A 23,706-nucleotide genomic window follows, 5' to 3' on the forward strand; every position below is an offset into this window, starting at 1 on the left:
AAGGTAATCCAAGACCTTGACAGTGACATTCACTGTTTTGACAGGACGGAGTCTTCCCCTTTGGTCCCAAAAAATGCCTTACCTGTGGAAGAACAGAGTAACCCACCACACAAAGCCCAATCAGCGGGCCCAACGGCTGTATGTTCTCAGGCCCAGCCCAACGAGCCCACTCCTCTAAAAGATCTAACGAATCTGGACTCAGACACCACGATGACCAAAACCCAGTCTGAAGGCAAATGGTTAAGAATTCAAAGGCCGGCCCAACTCAAGGAAAATCAAAACCCCGTTGTTACCTTAGGTAAACGCTTCTCCATTGATCATCTAGATTCCTCCATTCCTCCAAAACGCAGAGGCCGTATCGGCGCTGCACAAGATGAAATCTCCTTACCAGAGGCGGTGGCTGACATCCAGCCCCGCCGTAAGAGATGAGTTGGCTCGTCTGGAACGTGCGTGGGCTTGGGAACCTGCGCACATCCCGAGAGCTCGAGGTAGTCACTCAAGCACAAGTCCCCTCTGCCTTGTTTTTGGCCGAAACGTGGGTAGGTGAAGCTAGGCTACGTCGTTTATGCAATGAGTTGAAGTTTGATCACTGTTGGATCAGTCCAAGCGCCGGTAAGACTGGTTGTTTGGCTTTGTTCTGGAAAAAATCTCTTACGATCGAAGTGATGTCTTGTTCGCCGAACCACATCGATGCGTCTGTTGGGAAAAGATCAGAGTCCCAATGGCGTTTCTCCGGTGTTTATGGGTTTGCCGACAAGGCCAGGAAGCACGAGACTTGGTCCCTTCTCCGTGATCTCCACCGGCGATCCCTTTTGCCGTGGATGTGCGCCGGAGATTTCAATGAGATTCTCTGGTCCCATGAGAAGCTTGGTTTGGGTGCTAGACAAGAAGGAATGATGAAGGACTTCAGAGACGCTTTGGACGTTTGTGGGCTTATGGACCTCGGTTTCGTGGGGGATAAATTCACCTGGCGAGGCAAACGCGTTGGCGGTTTGGTCCTTGAAAGGTTGGATAGGGCGGTGGCGGACAATGCTTGGTTCTCTCTTTTCCCCGGCACCAAGGTTCAACACCTCCGCACCCATTCCTCCGACCACAAAGCCATTCTGATCAAGCTGGAAGGTATTTCTCCCCATCCTGATCGCCCTTTTAAATTTGAGCAGATGTGGCTTAGTGAGGAAGGGTGTAGCAAAACCGTTACCTTGGCTTGGGGGCCTACTTCGTTGAATGCCTCTATGGTGCATATTGCCACAAAGATCAGAGTGTGTGGTGAGAAGCTCCTGGATTGGAGCCGGAATTCTTTTGGCAGTGTTAGGAAGCAACTTGAAGCAAAAGGCAAGCAACTCTCCAAGGCTGAGTCTAATGTTGCTAGGGGTTATCTTGATTACGAAGTGGTTAAAGTCCTAAGAGCTGACCTCAATGATCTTTTAGACAAAGAGAGTAAAATGTGGCAGCAGAGGTCCAGAGCTCTTTTCCTTAAATGTGGGGACTGGAACACAAGTTTCTTCCATAGTAAGGCCTCTCATAGATGCAGAAGGAACAAAATCTCTGGCCTTAAGAACTCTGTCAATTCTTGGTGCTCGGAGAGCAGCGAGATCAAAGAGATAGCCTTTGAATACTATCGCACATTATTCACTTCTTCCCAACCTTCTGACTTCTCAGCTGTATTGGAGGCGGTTCAATCCTCTGTCTCTGAAGACATGAATACTCGCCTCCTTAGGCCCTTCACCAGAGCAGAAGTTGATACAGCGATAAAAGAGATGAAGCCCATCACAGCCCCAGGCCCCGACGGTATGCCTCCCCTTTTTTATCAGTCTTTTTGGTCGTTAATTGGCGATGATATCTGTGCTGCTGTGCTTGATTGTCTAAACAACTGTAAAATCCCTAAGGAAATAAACTGTACAAACATTACCTTGATCCCTAAAGTTAAATCCCCTGAATTCATTACTGATTTCAGGCCAATTAGCCTGTGTAATGTAGTATACAAAATTGTTGCTAAGGTCCTAGCAAATAGATTGAAAGCTATCCTCCCTCATGTGATATCTGAAAACCAAAGTGCCTTCCAAGCTGGCAGGGTTATTACAGACAACATCCTCATGGCTTTTGAAACCTTGCATTACATGAAACACCATCAAAAGGGTAAGTCGGGGTTTATGGCTTTGAAGTTAGACATGAGCAAAGCCTACGATCGAGTGGAATGGATTTTCCTAGGGAGTATCATGAAAAGAATGGGTTTTGATGTCAAGTGGGTTAATCTAATCATGGAATGCATTTCGACTGTCACTTATTCTGTTCTTATTAATGGTGAGCCTACCCAAGTGATCCATCCCTCTAGAGGTTTACGTCAAGGGGACCCTTTGTCGCCTTACTTATTCCTTTTGTGCTCTGAGGGTCTCCATTTTCTGCTCCAGAGGGCAGCGGAAGCCAGGCAGATTCGAGGTGTATCCATCTGCAAAAAGGGCCCTCGATTGACTCACCTTTTTTTCGCGGATGATAGCTTGATTTTCTGTAAAGCCTCGCTTGTTGAATGCCAAAAAATCCAAGACCTTTTGGAATGCTATGAAAGAGCTTCCGGTCAAAAGCTGAACCGGAACAAGACCGGCCTCTTTTTCAGCAAATCTACCCCTTCCAACATTCTGGACCAGATCAAATCTTCGCTTGGTGTGCAGGAGATTAAGCAATTTGAGCGCTATCTCGGCCTTCCCTCACTAGTTGGGAGGAAGAAGAAAGCTAGCTTGCTCTATATTAAGGAAAAAGTAGCAGCTAAACTCCAAGGTTGGAAAGAACAACTCCTTTCCCAAGCCGGTAGGGAAGTTCTCCTCAAATCTGTGATTCAGGCGATCCCAACCTTTGCTATGAGCTGCTTCAAACTCCCCCTCACTCTCCTCTCCGATATTGAGGCTTTAATTAGAAATTTCTGGTGGGGTCAAAGGGGGAATCAAAGAAAGATACACTGGTCTAAGTGGAAAACTCTGTGCCAGCCAAAAAGTTTAGGAGGGCTGGGTTTTAAGGAGCTCCAGAAATTCAATGTTGCCATGCTGGCAAAGCAGGTCTGGCGACTAGCGGACAACCCAACCTCTTTGTTTCATAGATTCTTTAAGGAAAAGTTCTTCCCAAATGGCTCCATTTTTGATGCTAAAGAGGGTAACGGCTCTTTTGCTTGGAAGAGCATCTTAAAAGGCAGAGACATTATCAGCAAAGGGCTGCAATGGAGGGTGGGGAATGGTGCCTTAATCCGGATCTACCATGATAGATGGCTCCCCGATCCTTTCAACAAGAAAATAGTGTCCCCTAGTGACTTCCTCGGCTTGGATGCCCAGGTGGCTGTCCTAATTGATAAAGAGAGGAGGTGTTGGCTTCGGGAAGCTATTGACAACATTTTCATGCCTCATGAGGCAGCCATTATTAAATCCATCCCCCTCAGCATTTGTGATTGTGAAGATAGGTTGTTCTGGCCTCACTCTCCGGATGGCAAATACACTATTTGTTCGGCTTACAGACTCCTTATGGATGAAGAGTTGAGTGACTCCCCCTCTCCATCTGATTTAACCCCTACCAAGAAAATTTGGAAGGGCATTTGGAGTCTTCATGTTCCGAACAGAGTTAAGACCTTGATCTGGAGAGCGGGCTCAGATTCTCTCCCCTCTAAGGCCAATCTTGTAAAACGTAAAGTGCTTGTTGATGACACTTGTCCCGGCTGTAATAGGGAGAGCGAAACCTCCTTTCACGCCCTTTGGTCCTGCACTGAATTAACTTCAGTTTGGGAGGGCACCTTTGGCTGGTTAAAGAGGCTCTCCAAAGATTGCAACTCTTTTTTGGATGTCTTTCAGCTTTGTCTTTCTCACAAGGACCTTGTTGACTTGTTTGCCATGACTGTGTCTCAGATTTGGACACGCAGGAATCAACTTAGAGTTGGTGAAAGTTCAGCCCCTCTGAGTAAACTACTCTCCTTAGCCTCGGACAACCTGCTGGAATTTCAAAGAGCTTCGGCTGAAATCCCAGCAGCCAAAAAGGTTCTCTCCAGCGCCAAATGGCTCCCCCCTCCTTTGGGCTGGTTCAAGGTGAACTTCGATGGGGCTACTTTCAAGGAGAAATGCCTAGCCGGTATAGGCTGCATCATTCGAAACGACAAAGGTCTTGTAATGGCTGCCTTTACACAAGTTATTCCGCTGCCTACATCTGTAGAGATGGTGGAAGTGTTGGTAGCGCGCAGCGCCATTGGTTTTGCGCAAGAACTTCGTTTTGATCAGATTATTTTGGAGGGCGATTCAGAAACTTGCATTAATGCGCTATCCAAAGTAGGTTGGGAGTCTTCAAGCTTCGGACACATCATCAAGGATATCAATTTCTCCGCTTCAGCTTTTAGGAGTTTATCCTTTAGTCACACCCGCAGGCTAGGGAACATAGTTGCCCATAAACTAGCAAGATTAGCTTGTAATTTTCCTTTTTTTCATGCTTGGATGGAAGACATCCCCCCTAATATTGCCTCTGTGTATGCCTCTGAGTTGCAGTAATGAATTTGCTTCCCCCTTGTTTCAGGGGTGGTTTCTCAAAAAAAACTGAAAGATCTTTAGTATTTTGAGTGTTTGGAAAATTACAATGAATAATGTTTTAATGTTTTAAATTTATCAAACATGAATAGTGAATTGTAGAACTTTTCTTAAAAGTTTTAAATGTTTTCAACTTTAAGGACCCCTTGAAGTTTTTTTTATTTTTATTTTTATTTTTATTTTATTTTATTTATTTATTTTTTTAAAGTGGATTGTAGATAAGTTCTTAGAAATAGAACTTTTGTGATATATTACTTTAACTAAAAAGCTTTTTAGGGTTTTGAGTTTGACAAATAGCAATAATTGAAGCTTTAAAGTTCTAGATTTATAAAGCATGGATACTGAAGTGTGGAGATTTTTTTACCTAAAAGTTCCAAATATTTGTTTTAACTTTCAAACTTAAAATAATTTTAAAGACCCCCTTAAAATCTCTTTAGTGAAATTGCCAAACAATTTAACAATTTGACAATTTTTGCAAAAAAGAGCTATAAGGCTTTTAAAGCATTTTAACACCTCTTCAAAAGGTGAACTAGATGGTAGAGAACTTTAAAATATCATTCACTATAATTTATAAAACACTAAAGCGTTTTTCAATTAAGGCTTTTTATTAGAGAAACGCTATCACTAAGGATATGTTTGGTTCTATGTTTGAGTTGAAAAGCTTTTTTAATTAAGCAAAAAATGATGGTGTTTGACAACCCATTGAAAAAAAGGTTGAAAAGATCATTCAAGTTGAAAACAACTTTAAGGTTAAAATTAAAATTTGGAGATTTTAGGAAAAAAGTTATACAATTCACTAGAACTTAAAGATACTATTCATTGTAATTTTCCTAACGCTCAAAACACTAAAGAGCTTTTCAGTCAAAACTCTATATTGCAAAGATCTACTACAAAAGTTCTACCATTAAAGCTCTATGTACTTCTTATAGCAATGCTAAACGGGAGCTAAAAGCCTAAAACCCTATAGTTAAAACTCTACTTCCTATAAAGATATCAAATGGGCACTACATAAGCTTACAATAATAATAAGGATACACAAGGTTTTTACCTCCAAAGATCTTGTTATTGCACCCAAGTTTTGTCTTACTATTCAGAGTACAAAGATTGTTATGCAAACTTTTCTCTATAATAAATATAGTACACTTTATGTAAGTGTTTCTTAAATGAGTGTGTTTAGGGCTTTAGGCTCAACGAGAGGGAGAAGATTTGAACTAATGATTTCTACATTTATTATAATTGTGTGCTAAACTACACTACACACCTTGGTGTCTCCTTTATTTACCAGCTTGATTAGAAACTCTAATGACTTTGAGACATTCTAATTACTTCTAGAGATTAGGTTTGTGTATCACATGAAAACTTATCTATACTATACGTGTCTTCTTCATCTTCTTATTTTTTCCAGCAACACAAAATTGAAATCCTTGCCAATGTAACTTTCCTTTAGCAGTAGAAATAGCTTCCTTTTGTAAACCCAACCAACTTAGCGGTTGGAAAGTTAGGAATTGAATGCAAAAAAAGTCGTGGTGAATGTGAGGAGGGGCAATTCGGTCAAATCACCATACTCCCCCCACTTTCACACGACTCACGTTATGCCTCTCACGACACATCCATTAAAGCCCCGTAATTCACAACGGTAAGCTTAAAAAAGGAACAAATTTCCAAATATACCCTTGTAAAAGTAATTAGAATTCAAATCTTCATGGGTTTTCTCGTACTTTTTACTCAAAAAATAAAATAAAGTTAAAAATGACCCACTTTTGTTTAATTGCTAAAAATAAAGTCTAATACTGTCTCTCTCTCTCTCTCTCTCTCTCTCTCTCTAGAGTCTTGAAGAGACTGTCTCTCTACGCTTTAAATTGAGGAATGCAAAGCAAAACAGAGGCCGTGTTTTTCTGAGTCACATCTTACACGATTTAGGTCCACTTCTAGTTCCACAAAGTACAACTACCTTTGCCAAACTTCAATTTCACCACTTGGGTCTTGTTGGGTCTCTCTTATTTTCTTCTCTCTTACAAGAAAGATTGCATTTTTTTTGCACTACTATTATTTTGTGTGCTACTGTAACATTGAAGTATAAGCCATTTCTTCAATGGCCTAGATAACAAGTATCAGTAGGCAGTGGCAGACCCTTTTTTTTTTTTTTTTTGGAAGAAGCTTCATTGGGTTTGGTGTTAACAATGGCCACTTCAGGTGGTGGTAATTACAGAAATGGGACACACAAGAGCTCCATGAAGGTGGATAGGTCTCTCTCTTTGAATTCAAACCCAAAGTCCTCTGTAAAGTCCAAGTCTTTGCCTTCTTCTGGGCCCCGCCGCAATAGCACTGGCTCTCTAGCCGGTGGAGCAGCCAAGGATAATGCTGGAGGTGAGTTTTGTGGTTTTTATTTTATTGGTGGTTGAAGAATTTGAAAATTGTTGCACTTGGTTATTGAGATCTTGGGCTACCCATTTCTTGTTTTGGTTGGTATAGGTGTTGTGTGTATAAGGAATGTAGAATTGTGTTACAAATTTTGATGGGTGTTTTGGGTTGTGGGAAAGAGAGGCCTTTTTTTAAAAAAATTTAATTTTTTATAAATATTTTGGGTTGTGTACTGCCATTATGGTTTTTGCACTTTGCCTTATTTTCTTGCTTTGAAGGCGAAAGTTGCATTAGGTAATTGGGTTACTGTTTAAGAGGAAGGAAAGTACTTTCAAAATGCTAAGCAAATTGAACTATAGAAGTTTGATTATTATTGTATTTAATTTCTGAGGATAGATATTGGATAGCCTTTTGATCACTTATAGAGGGAACTCCTTTAGTTTGGGTAAATTTGGGTGTCTTCTGAAAATAAAAATGCTTGTTAAACAGTCTTGGTGGGTTGGCACTTAAATTATTGTTTAAAAATAAAAAAGAGTTTTTCCCTTCTACAACTTGTTCATCATTCCTTTATATCCCTATTTCTCTATAAAGCTCTGAATGCTATGAATTGGTTTGTCCTGGTAAGGGTAAGAGATTATGCTTTTCTATAATAATACCAACTTGTAGAGACTTTGCCAACAGTTTCTTTGATAAGTTTCTGAAGCATTGCCTTTTCGTTAATTAAAAAGGGATGACTAATAAGATTTCCTTTTTAGAGAAGCTGTGTTTTTAGCTTTTGTCAGGTAATAAACCTTTTGTTGTTCATTATATGTTTCTATTTTGAGAGTAGTTCCTGGAAGAGTTCGAGTAGCTGTGAGATTGAGACCGCGTAATGCTGAGGAATTGGTGGAAGATGCTGATTTTGCTGATTGTGTAGAATTGCAGCCAGAGGTGCTCTTCAATAGTTATTGATAATTATGTTCTAGATGGTTTCAATACTTGTTTTCAGTATAGGAATTCATACTCAAGTGTTCCTTTTTCAGCTTAAAAGGTTGAAACTTCGAAAAAACAATTGGGACTCAGACACTTATGAGTTTGATGAAGTGCTTACCGAGTTTGCATCCCAAAAACGTGTTTATGAAGTTGTAGCAAAGCCTGTTGTTGAGGTGTGTATAAATGTGATGACAGTTTCTGTCATACATGTTAATGCATTTGAATTTCAGTTTTTGTTTTTGAAGACATGGGTGGTTCATGGATTAATTTTTGATTATGTTATTTGTCTTGGTAATCTGTTGGGAATGTATAATCAGGATAGTGGATCATATCAGTTAGATTCAAATATGGGATCAAACCAGGAATTTTAGTATAAATGCAGTTAGAAAGTTACTATAATATATTTGCATATGCTGAATTAAAAAAAAAAAAAAAAATCTGAGAGCCATATTGTAGAAAATAAGAAAATAGCTCTTGGATTATGTAGGCTTTCAAGTAATGAATAAAAGTTCAAATAAAGCTCTTTTATTTTCACTTGAATCATAAATAGGGTCAAAGTATAAGCACCTAAAGGCGTTATTTAAAGTTGAGTTTTCTTTTTGAAATTGTAACTACATGTTGTGTTTGCTGTTCCGGACATATAAAACTATCACTCACTCACTTCATTTGTTCATATAAGCCAGCTCAGAAAGTCATCAGCTGCTTGTTTTCTTACTGTTTTTTATTTATTTTATTTATTTTTTTATTTATTATTTTTTAAATTACTTTTTTTTTTCTCCTTTGATATGCATTCAAGGGAACTGTTTATATGTTTCATTACATAAATTCGGGTAAGTTTGCTTAGTTTTTGTGGAACTCCCTCCAAGTGATGTGCTTCTTTGTAATTTTCTTTTTCAGAGTGTTCTGGATGGTTACAATGGAACCATCATGGCATATGGGCAGACTGGTACGGGTAAAACATATACTCTTGGACGACTTGGAGAGGAAGATACAGCTGCTCGTGGAATAATGGTGCGTGCTATGGAGGATATTCTAGCAGATGTTTCATTGGAGACTGATTCAGTCTCGGTCTCATATCTGCAGGTTGTTGTCCTTGAAAGTAGAACCTAATACATTGTTTCTAATATCATCATTGTTGTTTGTTTAATTCTTTATTAGCTGGTTTATACACATGACTTTGTCATCATTTTAGATATATTATGTTCTGAAGTCTATGTTAAACATTCTGACAGCACTGTTACAAGTTCATGTTTAACATTAGGCTTCCTACACATACATGCAGCTTTATATGGAGACTATACAGGACCTTCTTGATCCCGCCAATGATAACATTCCTATTGTGGAAGACCCAAAAACTGGTGATGTTTCAGTACCTGGGGCTACCCTAGTGGAAATTAGGGACCAGCACAGTTTTGTGGAACTACTGCGATTAGGGGAAGCTCATCGCTTTGCTGCGAACACAAAATTGAATACAGAATCTTCTCGTAGTCACGCTATACTGATGGTGAATTACGCATTTCTTTTATTTTGATGCTTGTGCTCTTGAAATTTCTAGGCACTTATTGCAGTTATATGAAGCTTTTTGTTGTTTTTGATTGAGAATTAATAGATGTCCCTAATCCCGCAGGTACATGTAAAGAGATCTGTCAAGGCAAGGGATTCAGCATTTTCAAGTGAAAATGGTAACAGTCCTCATATGAAAACATTAAAACCTTCCCTTGTTCGGAAGGGAAAGTTAGTTGTGGTAGATCTTGCTGGTTCAGAGCGTATTGATAAATCAGGTGTGTGAGTGTAACAAGAGGACTTAATTAGTCCTCTTTCCTTGTTATGACTTTGTCATTTTACTATTGTTGTTTGTTTTATGGCCTGACTCTTTATTCATATGAATAGTGTCCTTGCTGTTCTTAAATTTTTGCTAAACTATGTTACAATCTGTATCTTTATATGGGTACTTTTTCCTCTCTCTTGGTTTACTGAAAACATTTTCTAATGAAATAGTCAGTCATTATAATTCAGTTTCTGCTTTTAAGGTGAGTTTTGGTCAGCCAGGGTGCAAAGTTATAACAAGAAGTAGCGGGAGCAGATGAAGAGGAAATCTGGCACTCCTGGAAATTGAATAAAGTATACCTAGGAGCTTAAAGTGTGGATTGGCGAATATTTATCCCAAGAAATATGTCCAAAGCTAGACATCATCACAAGATTAATCCCAAATGAAAACGCAGTTAGCTAGATCTCATTAGAATACCTTGGAAATTAAAGGAAAGAGAAATTTGCAATCCACCAGAATTTGAGAGAAAATTCTTAGAGAAATATTTATTGCCATCTGATAAAGCCAGTGAAGTACAATGTCTTGTAAAGTTTCCTATGACTTTGCTGAAGACTAAATTAACAAGCCATTGACCTCAATTTTTGACGGTACTGCTTTTTAAAAAATTCCAAGGAAACATGTTCTACATCACATATGTAATTATAATGGGAAAGAGTTACAATCTAAAAAACATGTATTTTTCAATTCTTCCTTCAAATAAAAATAGATGTAAGTTACACATACCATGGGAAATTTATATTTTCAGAGAAATACTGTATGATGATATTGTTAATAAGTTAAAGAAAAAACTGTCAAGTACCAAGATCTTCGTCATATTTATTTTAACCTACGTCTTTTGGACTCATCTTTAGGTCAATTTATACATCAACCTGAAGCAAGAGTCTTTGATTTACCCCCTAATTTCTTAAATTGTAGCTACAAATTCAAGTAATTTCTTCTAGTAGGCTGTGTGAAGATACTTCTCGTTTGGAAAAACATGAATAACTCATGAACTTAGTGAATAATATGTATTTGATATGAAACTGAAAAATTAAACCCATATTCTAACAGTGGAATCTCTAATTTATCAAGTTCCAATAATGTTTGATAAATATAAAGTGGTGTATTCTGATTTGTATTTGTTGTACAATATAAATATGGATTTTGGTGATATCCTTTATTATGGTTTTGGTTCAACTCAAAACAGATATATTTCAAGACTGAGATGGTAAGAATTTGAAATTTTTAGGCAGGTCAAACATCATTTCTGGTTTTGAACAAGCTAGAGGTGTACTGGGACAATGCTTGGGCAAGATTTGCACCATGCCTTGGGGGGGGGTTAGTTAAGCTGTATAAGGAAGACAAGGATAGGGAGGAGAAAAAAAAGAGAGGTCTTTATGCTGCAGTGGTCTAAGGTGCATTCAAGGTAGTTCTGGAAAAGAAAAAAAAGAAAAAAGGGAAGGGCTCTCGCTGAGTGGAGGTCATTGGGTCTTACAAGGCAACTTGTTCCTTGCAAGTCCCTGACTCCTTGTATCAAGTTGCCCACCATCAATTGGCTAGAAGAATTGATAGAGGGCTTTATGTCAGGGAAGTTCAATGGTGCATTATTGGAAGGTCATGATAAGAAAATTGGATTACCCTGCAGCAAGTTTGCTACCATCAGTGGTCCAGTTGGAGTCCCAATGACATGGACATTGAAGGTTGTGGCCTTTAGGGTGTATATTTAAGATTGGTAGCTGCAAGGTTGGCAGGATGAATAGCTTAAGGTGACAAGTCAATACATCTGAAATAGCTGGCTTGGGGTTGTTTCCCTCTTATATTTGACAAAGCTTTAGGTGGTGCTTTGGGCATGGTATGGGTGCACCCTTGTTTCCATTCCTTGATTTGGTAAAGCTCCTCAGTGGTTTCTCCTGCTGAGGGAAGTGTCTTATACTCTTATGTCAGGATTACTGTTGATAAAATCACCTTTTTCAATTGGGGAAGCCAATATACATGCCTTACAATCTATTCAGATTTTGGGATTTCATACCAATCGCTTGTGATTATTGATTTGGGAGAAACTGACAGCACTTGACTAGCATTGGAGAGGTTCCAACTGCTAAATTTTATTTAAATTCTGTGAGTTTACACCAGGGCTTTTTCCTTGAGAAGGCATTCTTGTAAAATTTTCACCTTAATTTTTCTTCATTCAGTGGAACAGCAACTATTGCCAGTTGTAGATATGTCATATTGATAGATTCTGCGCATGCATGAAGAATGCATAACAGATTCATATATTTTCTTTCTTTTCTTTTCTTTTTTCCTAATGATTTGTGCTATTATCTTATTTTATCTTGCCATGTGTTAACCTATCTACCACATATTGAAAATTGTTTATTCTTCTTTTCTCTTTTTCTTTGGCAGGAAGTGAGGGGCATACACTAGAGGAAGCCAAATCCATCAATCTCTCCTTGAGCGCATTGGGAAAGTGCATTAATGCACTGGCAGAGAATAGTGCACATGTTCCTGTTCGTGATTCAAAGCTTACAAGATTGCTTAAGGATTCATTTGGAGGTATGAATCATGTTACTATTCACATGGATATGAATTCAATTTTCCTTTTGTGTTATGGGTTTAACCTCCAATTTTGACAAATGATTTGACATGTTCATTCATTAAAATGTATTGCAATTTGAATAACTGAATTCGTATTTTAAATTTGATCTCTTTCACTTTCTAAAGTTTATTGTGTGTTTGGTAGAGATTCAAATTTTTGAAGGTGTGGAGATTTAGATCTCTAAATCACCAGTTTATGTTGACTTTTCATGTACTGAATTCATATATAGACATATAAGGAACTGTGTTTAGGGCCTGAGATTTTAGACACAAGATGATTTTATCATATGCTTGCAAATACAGTTTCAAGGCACCATTTGTGGCAGAATATTCCATCTTTGATAGTGCCTTTTATTAATTAAATGTCCAGTATTTTCTTTATTTTTTTATGAAGTATCATTTGCGTTTTGCTACGTATGTTACTGACATTGAAAATTTAACAGGCACAGCAAGAACTTCACTGGTTATTACTATTGGTCCATCCCCACGTCATCGAGGAGAGACAGCAAGTACTATAATGTTTGGACAGAGGGTGGGTTACGAAGTCATTACCTTGCTTTCTCACATTCTGAATATGTATCTCTGACTTGTTAGTGTAGTCCTGATAGATGGAGTTATGCTATTTCTCTTTCAATATCATTAGGGCAGGCTGCTAGCATTTTTCTGCACAATAATCCTTCTTGTCTGCTTGGATCTCAACTGTGTGATCTATGGCAGCAATCAATTTTTTCATGGGGGGCTTTTTAATATTAGTGTGTTTGTGTGTGTGTGTGTGTGTGTGTGTGTGTGTGTGTGGCTTTTTTATTATTTTGGAAGGTGCTAATATTTTGTCATCTCATAGGCTATGAAGGTGGAAAATATGTTGAAATTGAAGGAGGAATTCGATTACAAAAGTTTAGCTAGAAGATTAGACATACAATTAGACAAACTTATTGCAGAACATGAAAGGCAGCAGAAAGCATTTGGGGATGAAATCGAAAGAATAAATGTAGAAGCACAAAATCGGATTTCTGAGTTTGAAAGTAACCATGCAGATGCATTAGAGGTAAACACTTATATCTACATTTTATATATATATAACTAACTTGAATATTGTATGTGCTTGCACCTGCATAGAGATAATGCAATATTCCAATAGCTTGCCATAGTACGTTTGGCTTGTTTCTTAACTATGATGTAATAACTACAAGCATTGTCATTTATATCTCTGTTGATTTCTTAAGGTAAAAGTGATAATGCACACAGTGACCTCTCTACGACTTACATTTGGGAAATCATATTCTACATGTGCATTGTTCTCTACCCCCTTCTTAAGAAATCTGTTAGCATTTACATGATTGGTAGCTTGGAGAATTCTCTATTATTTATTTCCAGAAGTTTTGTAAATCTCTTCATAGGAATAGTTGTTATAAGTAGCACTTTTTTGCCAATGAGCTCTAGCTCAAATGGCACCTCCTTCCATTGTAAGAGCAATGTGGAGAGTGAAGTTGTAGATTCAAAATCCAATAGGTGCATACTGTGTTTGAGTTTAATTGCCAGTTGAACTTCATTTACCAATTATCATGCTTATCTCATTGCATATTGAAATCCATGTGTACTTTTTTCTTTTGTAGAAGGAAAGATTGAAATATCAAAAAGACTATATGGATTCAATAAAGAAGCTTGAAGAGCAATTGGTGAAGAATCAGCAAAAGAATGGCAGTGAAAAAGTTCCAGTTGGACTCAGAGAGGATGGCTCTGCCTTGACATCTAACACAGAGGTAGCCTAGTTATGAATCTGCATATCTTGTCATTTATTGTTGTCCATACTGTAGGTAAATGCATGGTATATGTGCTACTGCTATTTTAAATATCTGATTTATTTTATGGATCTTGAATGCCCAATACCTTTGTCACCGAGTCCAAAAAGTGGCCTATGTAACCCATGTTTCTATCTTTTGTCTCTTACTCTTCATACTAGGGTTAATTTCACTATAATCCTCTTCCATTGTCAATATTACTTTAACTTTTTGCATATTGAGAAAAATAGAAGAGAATTTACTAGAGGTTATGGATGCACCATGCTATTGTGCTGATTCCACCTTTTGGGTAGCTGCAATTTGTGTCAAAATTTCCTTTCCTATGGCTAAGAAAATGAATCTGGTGTCAATAACAGTTGGAAAATTTGAATAATAATTGGAGCTTGATTTGAGTTCAGTACAAAGATGTAATATTATGAGGCACTGGAAGTTCTTGAGATATTTGCTTTCTCCATTTTAATGGCCAACCAAATCCACCAAAAACCCTTTTGGAATTTTGGGCTTGCAGAAGCATATTCAAACAAACAAGAAAAAAAATCCACTTAATAACAATATTTAACATGGTTGGCCAACTTCATGACTATATCCACTGGCAACACTAATCAAAATCCACTATCAATGATATGGGCTACAACCATATGCCTAACCATGACAGCATAAACTCTTAAGACTCTCACAAGCAACACTCACAACCTTTGAAACAAACACTCTCAAAATACAAACTAGCCTACATCTCCCAATATACCTAATTAAATCAAATTCTTAGTTCTAAATCACAGACTTGACAAACTCAGTCCTAAAACTCTAATATACCTAATGGTGCTCTTACACTAACACCTAAACAAACCCTTAAGTCACACATGCAAGTATCTCTCAACCCTAAGAGAGACACTAAAAAGTTTTTCAAAGAAATCCAGTCACTTTCTTTTTTTAAGTGTCTTCTCCTCTCTCCATATGGGAGGACCTCTTGGGCCAAAAGCACCAAATCCCTTATAGTGTTGTATATAAATAAGAACTCAATACTAATTTCTTGTTTGACAAGTAATACTACCTCCGTTCCATATTGTTGGTTATGTTTAGAAAATCCAACTTGTTAAGGGAACATCATTTAATGTGTTGTCTTTTAGTTAAAAAGGTACAAGTTTCCAAAATTACCCTCATTAATATAAACTCTAGTGAGAAGTTGATAGAATTTTTAAATGAAGTAAAGGGTAAGTTAGGAAATTAATTTATTGACTTTTCAATAAGGACTACATTTTGGGATGTCCCAAAATGAAATAGAGGACCAACAATTGGATATAGAGGGAGTATTAAATTAATTAGTTTACAAAAAATAAACCTTCCTTCCATATCAAATAGCCCAAGCTAAATCAAAATTGGAATTTGAGTCAATTTCTACCAAACCCTATAACTAATTGATATGGTATAGTATTACCTATGCTATAGCCTTCATTCTTGCCATAGCACCATATCCATATGGCAGACCTGGGAGGCTGGGTTTTTCCCCCAGGACTTTAGTCCATAGTCTTTACCTAATTTTTTGTTCTTTTTCTCTCTGTAGTTCTAGAATTCCAGTGGTTGAACCTTACAAGGGGGAGGGGTGAGTTTTTGGATAACAATTTATAGGGAAAATGGTGTTTTAGGCACCATGTTTAAGAGAAGCAAAAGAAAACAAAACACAAGGAAAAAAAAAGTGGTCTTCTGTATTGTTTTGTGACCTTTTATTTATTTATTTATTTTTAAACATATTTTTCTTTGTTCTTTTAATTTAATCTGCCAATAAGATTTTAAAATTTCAAAATTTCTTAAATTTTTTTTTTTTTTAAAGATGTTCATAATTGATGCCACGACTTTTTTCATTGGATACAATTGCAAAAAAAAAGGGTAGAAAAGAAAGGAAAACTCCTCAACATTATACATGTACCCCAGGGTTTTTTTTTTTTTTGAAAATTTCAGCAGGTGCAATTGCACCCACTTGCTACGATGTGGCTCAGCCACTGCCGGCTTTGGACTGAAATCATCCTATTAAGTATACCATTCATGTATGGAGTTGGAATTTTCTACTATTATTTATGGAAGCTTGCAGTGTATGGGGAGGCCTATGAAAGGAGTTGAACTTGAATATAGTAGGACTATGGCCACAGTGGAGGGGAACTATCTATTTAGTAGCCTATGCCTATTTGTAGGAGATTTCTCTTTTTAACATGACATGCAGTGTGGGGAGATGGCTCTAAAGATGCTGTTCTTGGCTGTATATATATATATATATATATATATATATACATACACACAAACACAAATAATTGGGTAAAATGTAAAACTGACCTTCTAAGTTTTTTCAGATTTCATTTCAGTCCTTTAACTTTGCTTTTATTCATTTCAATCCTCTAACTTTCAAGTTTATTTAATTAAGGCTTTTCCATCAACTTTTGTTATATGTTGTTAATTTTTCAATTTTATAAATTTTTCTTCAAATTTTTTAAATTAAAAAAATTCAATTAATGATTGAAAAATATTTTCCAGATTTTTTTTTTTTCAAAAATTTTTAACAAAATTTAACAGAAAGGCCTTAATTGAATAAATCTGAAACTTAGAGAACTGAAATGAAATTTAAAAAAGTTAGAGGGTCGGTTTTGCATTTTAGCCAAAATAATTTAATGAATTTTATGTAACAACTGGGGAAGGAATTCACTAGCATCCAAGATTTCAGAAACTTATGATAATGTTTATACACCTTTGTATGAGTTATCAATGTTGCTCGTTCTTTTAACCTACAACATTAAAACAGAAGCCAGCTCAGTTTTTAATGCTCTTATGCAGTTTTAATTACCGTCCTTTTTTTTTTTCATTTGTATTATTTATTATCATTTTTTAATATTATTGGTTTACATGTTAAACCATCCCTTAGCATGTTCCACCCTTTTTAATGTTTTGATTTTTTGGATAAGTAGAAAGTTTTTTGAAAAATATAATTACTTCAAGTTCATGATAATGAATGCAAAGTGTCTAAAAATATTACAATGAATGAAACAGAAAAGCTAATAGTTCCACCACTTTCAATGTTATTCAGAGTTCCAAGGTCTCTGCTGCAGAGGAAGTTGCTGAGCTGAAGAAATTGCTTCAAAAAGAAAATCTTTTACGGAAGACTGCTGAAGAGGAAGTTAATAATCTTAAAAGTCAAATAGCTCAATGGAAAAGGTCTGAGGTATGTTTTATCTCTCCAAGCATTTCTTATTTCAACATTGTCTATGCTCCATTCTCTGCACCCCCATCTTTGGTATCTTTGTCATATGTAGAGTGATACTTTTGATATCATAGGCATCAGGAAACTCAGAGATCTTAAAGCTTCGCAAGATGCTGGAAGATGAGGCAAGTCAGAAAGAGAAACTTGAAGGAGAAATAGCAATACTACAAAGCCAGTTGTTGCAATTAAGTTTTGACGCTGATGAGGTATTCTGTGCTTGGAATTTGTAAGGCTGTGGTTTAAATTTTTTGACTTTCTAATCAGACATCTGCCATTGGAATACTCCCTTTTTGGATTTCTCCCCATGTTCCTTGCATCACTCTTATCTGATAGGGCTGAAGTATTCCTCTTTGCAAAAATTGTTTATTTCATGGGATTAGATGGTCAAGGTTTATAAATTCTGTTGGTTTTGTTCATTGTGTATTAGTTTGAACCATATATGTATATTATCAGAAATTTATGGAAGGTTGGGTGTTCATGAATTAAATTTAAATCCTGGGATTCTTAGCTCCTGAGGATGCCTTAATTCCTAAGAAATGTGGGTATTTTAAGTCTTGGTTAAGGCGTAATAGTAGTTACTAGAGCGTTGAGCATTTTTGCTATATCCTGATTTTAGCTTCCAATGGTATGATTAAGGTATTGAGTAAGATGTGGTTGTTTTTTTTTATTTTTTTATTTTTTAGATTGGTACACCTAGTGGGTTTAAATTTTTGAAGTTTGAATTTGCACCTCACCCTCTACTCATTATTGTGGGAGGATAAGTGCAGTTTGAACCAGAGCTCATTGCAGACGTGGTTATTTTATGCATGTTGTTTTTTGTGGTTCCTTTTTTGGTTGCACCATGCATTCATGCCAAACACAATAGGCATGTTCTTAATTCATGCATTCAGCAAAACAAGGTGGTTTTCAGCAGCATGATAGGCTGACGCCCTGAGCCTTCCATGTGGTGGCTTCCTTGGCTGTGTAAATGGTGTGGACACAAGATACAGTCCCCCAATTACACAGACTTATGGACATAGACGCAATGAGAAGACGGTCCAACCAATGGCCCTATGGATGGAGACTACTATTTATTGGGCCTAAGGCCTGATCAATTAATGTCTAGGATTTACTTTATTTAATTGGTTAAACATTATTTTCTTTTCCTACATGGTTTAGGAATTTAATTCCTTTTCTTACTGGGATGAGTAGAATTAATTCATTTTCTTACTTGGATAATAACTATTGGAACTCTATAATCTATTTAAAGAACATAGGGTTCAGTATTGTTTTACAGTTCGATTCAGTAATAAATTTATTGTTCGGGTTTTCCTTAATAGCTTGGTGTTGATTTCAAGCAACCCTAGGTTTTGATTCCTTGATTATTATTTTCTCTTGTTTGGTTCTGATTCCAACCAAGCCTTGGTGCTGATTCTTAATGCTATTTTACTATCTGTTCTTTGTTGAAATCTGTCTGTCTTGTCCTGTGTCAGTAAGCTTGGCTAGCATCAAGCCATACCTTGAGTTTGCTCTGATGTTTCTGAGCAGATGATTAGGAGGCCTATACAGGAAAATCTAAATGGAAATGAGGCCTCAACAATTTCCCGTTGCTAAATTGTTGGTTGAACAAGGAGTCCAAAGCACATTTAATTGGAAGTTTAATGCACTATTGCAAAGTGTGCAAGTTGATAACAATGGCTATTTGGGGTATCTACAAAGCGATATCCTTTTGATATTCATTACTTGACTTGCTAGGAATTTACAATTGGAAAACAATATGAATCTTAATTTTTGGGACTTATTTACTCTCATGTTGGGATCTTGTAACTTTTGTGAATCACTTTCAGCAAATTAGTGGGCATTAAATGATGTTTCTTATGTCATCTTTGTATGCATTTAAACGTGTTCACGGTATGCATCTGTATCTATCAATGTAGTATTTGATGAATTCTAAATTAAATATATGACATGTAGACAACAAGAAGACTTGATAGAGGTGGATCTGGTAAAGTTCCAAGCGGTCTAGATTCACTTATATCTCAAGTTAAACATCACCAGCAAGATTCAGGAAATGGGGGAAAGGCCTCAATAGCCAAACTCTTTGAACAAGGTAGCAGTCAGTGCTGCATGACATTTGTTTTTATTTTATGCTAACAATTAGGGTTAATCTGCCTACTTTCTTGCTAATAAAATTCAATATTCTTATAGTGGGATTGCAAAAGATCTTATCATTGCTTGAAGCTGAAGATGCTGATGTGCGAATTCATGCTGTGAAAGTGGTTGCAAATCTAGCTGCTGAAGGTGTCTATTTTTCCTTACACTATTATTCTGTTGTATCACTAGCTCATTCTGAATTGCCCTGTCAAATTGTGCTTGCACCATGGTCCTATGTTATTGCCACATGTTCAATTCAAAGTTCTTCTTTCTCCAATTCTTGCTTAATGTTTGTGATCTGATGGGTTTTGTTAAATTACCGATTGTCCCAAAAGCTTAAGCTTTTAGGGAAATCGGTAATTTAACATGGTATTAAAGTGGGAGGTCTTGAGTTCAATCTCTGTCTCCTCCATTCTACCTACCATTTAAATTCCCACTTGTTGGGCCTCACCTATAAGGGGGAGTGTTAGAAGTATGTGGTTAAATGATTGAATTTACCATATCCCAATAGCTTAAGTTTTTGAGAGAATTGGTAATTTAACAAGTTTGACTTTTGGGGTGCTTGCTTAGTTGTTTTGATTATTATTATTATTATTATTATTGAAATGGGAAGACTGCTGGTTAGTTGCATGCATGTAATAGAGTTGATAGAGATAAGGATTTCTATGAAAAGTATAAGATATTTTCTTCCTATAACCACTAAAGGTGATAAATATTCCATGAAATTAGTGCATATCACTCCATGTAGAATTGGAAAATAGAGATAAAGAAATTTCTGGGGGAGGAGGGGAAAATTTACTCAAGAAGTCATTAGTGAAAACAAGTTTTAGATATTAGGTACCAAGGTGTTGACATCAGAAGACTAGGGAAGACTGGGATCCCCTTCTTCAAAGTTGACTTTGAGTCTGTATCTTCTTTCTTATTAAAATGATTTTATTGGTTGTTCTTCAGAAGACTGGAAGTTGAAGTATTATAGGAGGTTTAAGATGTATAATATCTTGGTTACGATCAGGTGTTATGAGGAGGTTTAGAGGTTGATTTTCCTTGTCGTTCTATTTGGAAGGCAAAATTTCTGGCAAAGTTGGCATTTTGTAATATGTGCTTGACTTTGATTATAATATTGTGCTGAAGTTGAAGTGGAACTTTGTTCTTTCCCATCATGACATATGTTTAATTTTGTTTACTGTTCTATATTGAACCAAGCTCTCTTTTTGAACATTTGGCTATCACTTTAATAGCACCTGATATGTGCTATTATATTACTTCTATCTGCAATGATATGAACTTCCTTTCATTCCCTCTAATGTGCAGAGATGAATCAGGAAAAGATTGTAGAAGCTGGTGGACTTACATCGTTGTTGATGCTTCTTAGGAACTCTGAGGATGAGACCATACATAGAGTTGCAGCAGGTGCTATTGCCAATCTTGCAATGAATGGTAAATATTTTGGGTCCATTTCTATGTGATTTGTAAAATATATGCCAGTCTTGGCTGATAATATTTCTAGTTTGGCTATGATTTTCCTCATATGTGCAACCTTTTGTGGCCTGTCAGAAACCAACCAGGAGCTCATCATGTCTCAAGGGGGCATTGCTTTGTTATCAATGACAGCAGCCAATGCTGAGGATCCTCAAACCCTTCGGATGGTTGCTGGAGCTATTGCAAATCTTTGTGGCAATGGTAAACTGTCTGACCTCTTTTATTTGTATGAAAATTTGACAGTGTGTTACTAAGTATGAAAGAGATGTTTTGAGTATATTCATACTTGATTAAGGAGGGATTGAGATGGAAAATTGAATAAATTTAATAATCTGTTTGAAAGAAACTGGATTTAAGTTTATGGATACTTGGAGTGAGCTCCATATATTTTTTGTGCTACTCAAGCTTAGATGAAAAGATAACATTAGTAGAAAATCAGTATTAATAGAGAAGATTACACTGCTTCTTCCTGCTATAATGCTAGACATACTTGCAACTACTAATTTTTGTTTCCTTTTCCTTAAATTCTGTCATCAATGATAAACCATATATTTAGAGTAATAGTTTAACCTGAAAATCTGAATGGGATTGTGACTTTCAGCAACTAGTGTAATAATATTTTTGCTACTTATGGAAAAGAGAATCAAGTTTAAATTGGGTATACGTTGGAAACATGATGGGTTTGAGTGTAGAATGCAAACTAGTGCACTTGTTCCCTTGGAAAGTGATAACATCCTTTTTTTTATTTTTTTTTTTTTATATAAGATAGAAATTCTACTCTAGCTTAATTTAAGTGTATATGTGTGTGAAAGTTCCCTCCTGGAAACTTGAACCCCTGCCGTTATCCCCCCACATCCCACAAATACTTATACTTGTGGAGTGATCATTGCGCCAAAGGTGATAACATCTAGTTACCCAATAAAAAGTTCATATGAGCTAGTCCAGTACATTGGCAGTCTACTGTCACTAACAAAAATAAAATTGCATCAATTAGATAAGTTGCAGATGAAGCTAAGGAGTGAAGGTGGTATCAAAGCATTGCTAGGAATGGTCAGATGCAGACATGCTGATGTTCTTGCACAAGTTGCTCGTGGAATAGCAAATTTTGCAAAATGCGAGTCAAGAGCAGCTACGCAAGGTGAAAAGCTCATAAAAGCATCTTACTGATGTTCTTGTTGCTCTGCTTGTCATGTGATGCACAAAACTATCATCTTTATTCTTAAGAACTGCTTCCTAAGTTTTGTTGTCTTTTTGACAAAATAACCAGTTTATAAGTCTCAAATTATACCATTTATATTCATCATGATATTTTCATGAACCATCTGTATTTAAATCATCCTGTTTTTTGAGCTTAGACAGTTTTTTTAATGGTATAGGAACTAAGACTGGAAGGTCTCTTCTGATTGAGGATGGTGCACTTCCATGGATTGTACAGAATGCTAACAATGAAGCCTCACCAATCAGGCGTCATATTGAGCTTGCACTCTGTCATCTAGCACAACATGGTATGTTTGCCTTCTCTTGTCCTTGAACAAGTTGAGTTCCCATAGAATGTTGCCTAAGAAGGCTTGGATTACTGCATTTCAGAAGCAAATGCAAAAGATATGATCAGTGGAGGTGCTTTGTGGGAGTTGGTTCGCATCTCGCGAGACTGTGCACGGGAAGACATAAGGACTCTTTCACATCGAACACTAACTTCCAGCCCTACTTTCCAAGCTGAAATGAGGCGTTTAAGGATAGGTCATTGATAAATTTGTGGAAGTAATTGAAGCAGCTGAAGGTGAGGTAGCTTGGAAATATACATGTAGCTGATCCCAGCTGGAAAGATTGATCTTTTCAAGGTAAAAGAAGCAGGATGCTTTGACTTTGCTGTCAGTGTCAGCTGTATTGGCCAAAGTTTTGTTATTAGTGGGGCATGCTTGGGTTGTAGGCCTTGTATGAAGTTGATTACAGATGATAACTCTAATTTATTAATCAAATTATAGTCTTGTAATCTCATTTAATGTATTCACCCAGGTATGACCTTCCCATGTGTAGCTTCTAATTAGCTTGTAAATTGATTTGTATATGAAATCATTAGGAAAAAAATTCGGGGGGCGGGGTGGTAGGAGAAAAACAATATTTTTGTCTCAATAAGTATTGAGATTGTAATTTATGTAGCACATATTAATTTATTTGTTCAGTTTATGCTGATATTGTTTAATATGAAATTTATCTACCATTTCTACAACTTTCTCTGATATTTTACCTTCGATGAGATGCTGTGCATAAATTATGCGTTCAAATTATCTGTGGATAATTGAATTGTCTCACTCTCAAGTCATTGATTATGATACTCTATAATGGTATTGAAGATTCTGCTTAGTTTGAGGTATTGAAAGTCTGCTTTTTTTTTTCTTTTTTTTTTTTCAGGTGACTTATTATGTTTAGATACATGGGAAATAAGCATATCTAAGATTTTTTTTTTTTTCTTAAAATAAAATTTAAAAAAAAAAAAAAAACTTTTTTGTTATGTAAGCATATCTAAATACTCCAACAGTAAGGGTTTTCTATTTTAGTTTCAGATTTTGAATATCAGCACTACAAATCAAAGGGAACATACTGTGATGGACCCGTTGCCTGTTAATTCATGTTAGTCCTCATAAAATGGGCGATTCCTCATTAAAATAGAAGAGATTAATTTTCCAGTACATGGTTTCTTACTTATTATAAATATTTTTGAGAGATTGACGTCTGTTACCAGTTACCACCTCCACCTGAGACAGTTGC

At 36.5% G+C, this 23,706-nt stretch overlaps 2 protein-coding genes across 2 annotated transcripts; both read left to right on the top strand.

Annotated features, from left to right (window-relative positions):
* Positions 1-425: 425 nt before the first annotated feature.
* On the top strand, positions 426-4,511 carry LOC126708364 (uncharacterized). Its single transcript, XM_050408153.1, has one exon. It carries the CDS (start codon positions 426-428, stop codon positions 4,509-4,511), a length of 4,086 nt encoding a protein of 1,361 aa, XP_050264110.1.
* Positions 4,512-6,355: 1,844 nt separating this feature from the next.
* On the top strand, positions 6,356-23,167 carry LOC126708571 (kinesin-like protein KIN-UA). Its single transcript, XM_050408360.1, has 19 exons — positions 6,356-6,914; positions 7,738-7,838; positions 7,931-8,053; positions 8,778-8,963; positions 9,163-9,384; positions 9,508-9,661; positions 12,091-12,240; positions 12,726-12,814; positions 13,124-13,327; positions 13,896-14,042; positions 17,152-17,286; positions 17,400-17,531; positions 19,279-19,414; positions 19,513-19,605; positions 20,770-20,895; positions 21,013-21,138; positions 21,932-22,075; positions 22,314-22,442; positions 22,525-23,167. Exons 1-19 carry the CDS (start codon positions 6,728-6,730, stop codon positions 22,683-22,685), a joined length of 2,745 nt encoding a protein of 914 aa, XP_050264317.1. The 5' UTR covers positions 6,356-6,727; the 3' UTR covers positions 22,686-23,167.
* Positions 23,168-23,706: the final 539 nt, after the last annotated feature.

Source organism: Quercus robur, chromosome 12, assembly GCF_932294415.1.
Source record: "Quercus robur chromosome 12, dhQueRobu3.1, whole genome shotgun sequence".
NCBI lineage: Eukaryota > Viridiplantae > Streptophyta > Magnoliopsida > Fagales > Fagaceae > Quercus > Quercus robur.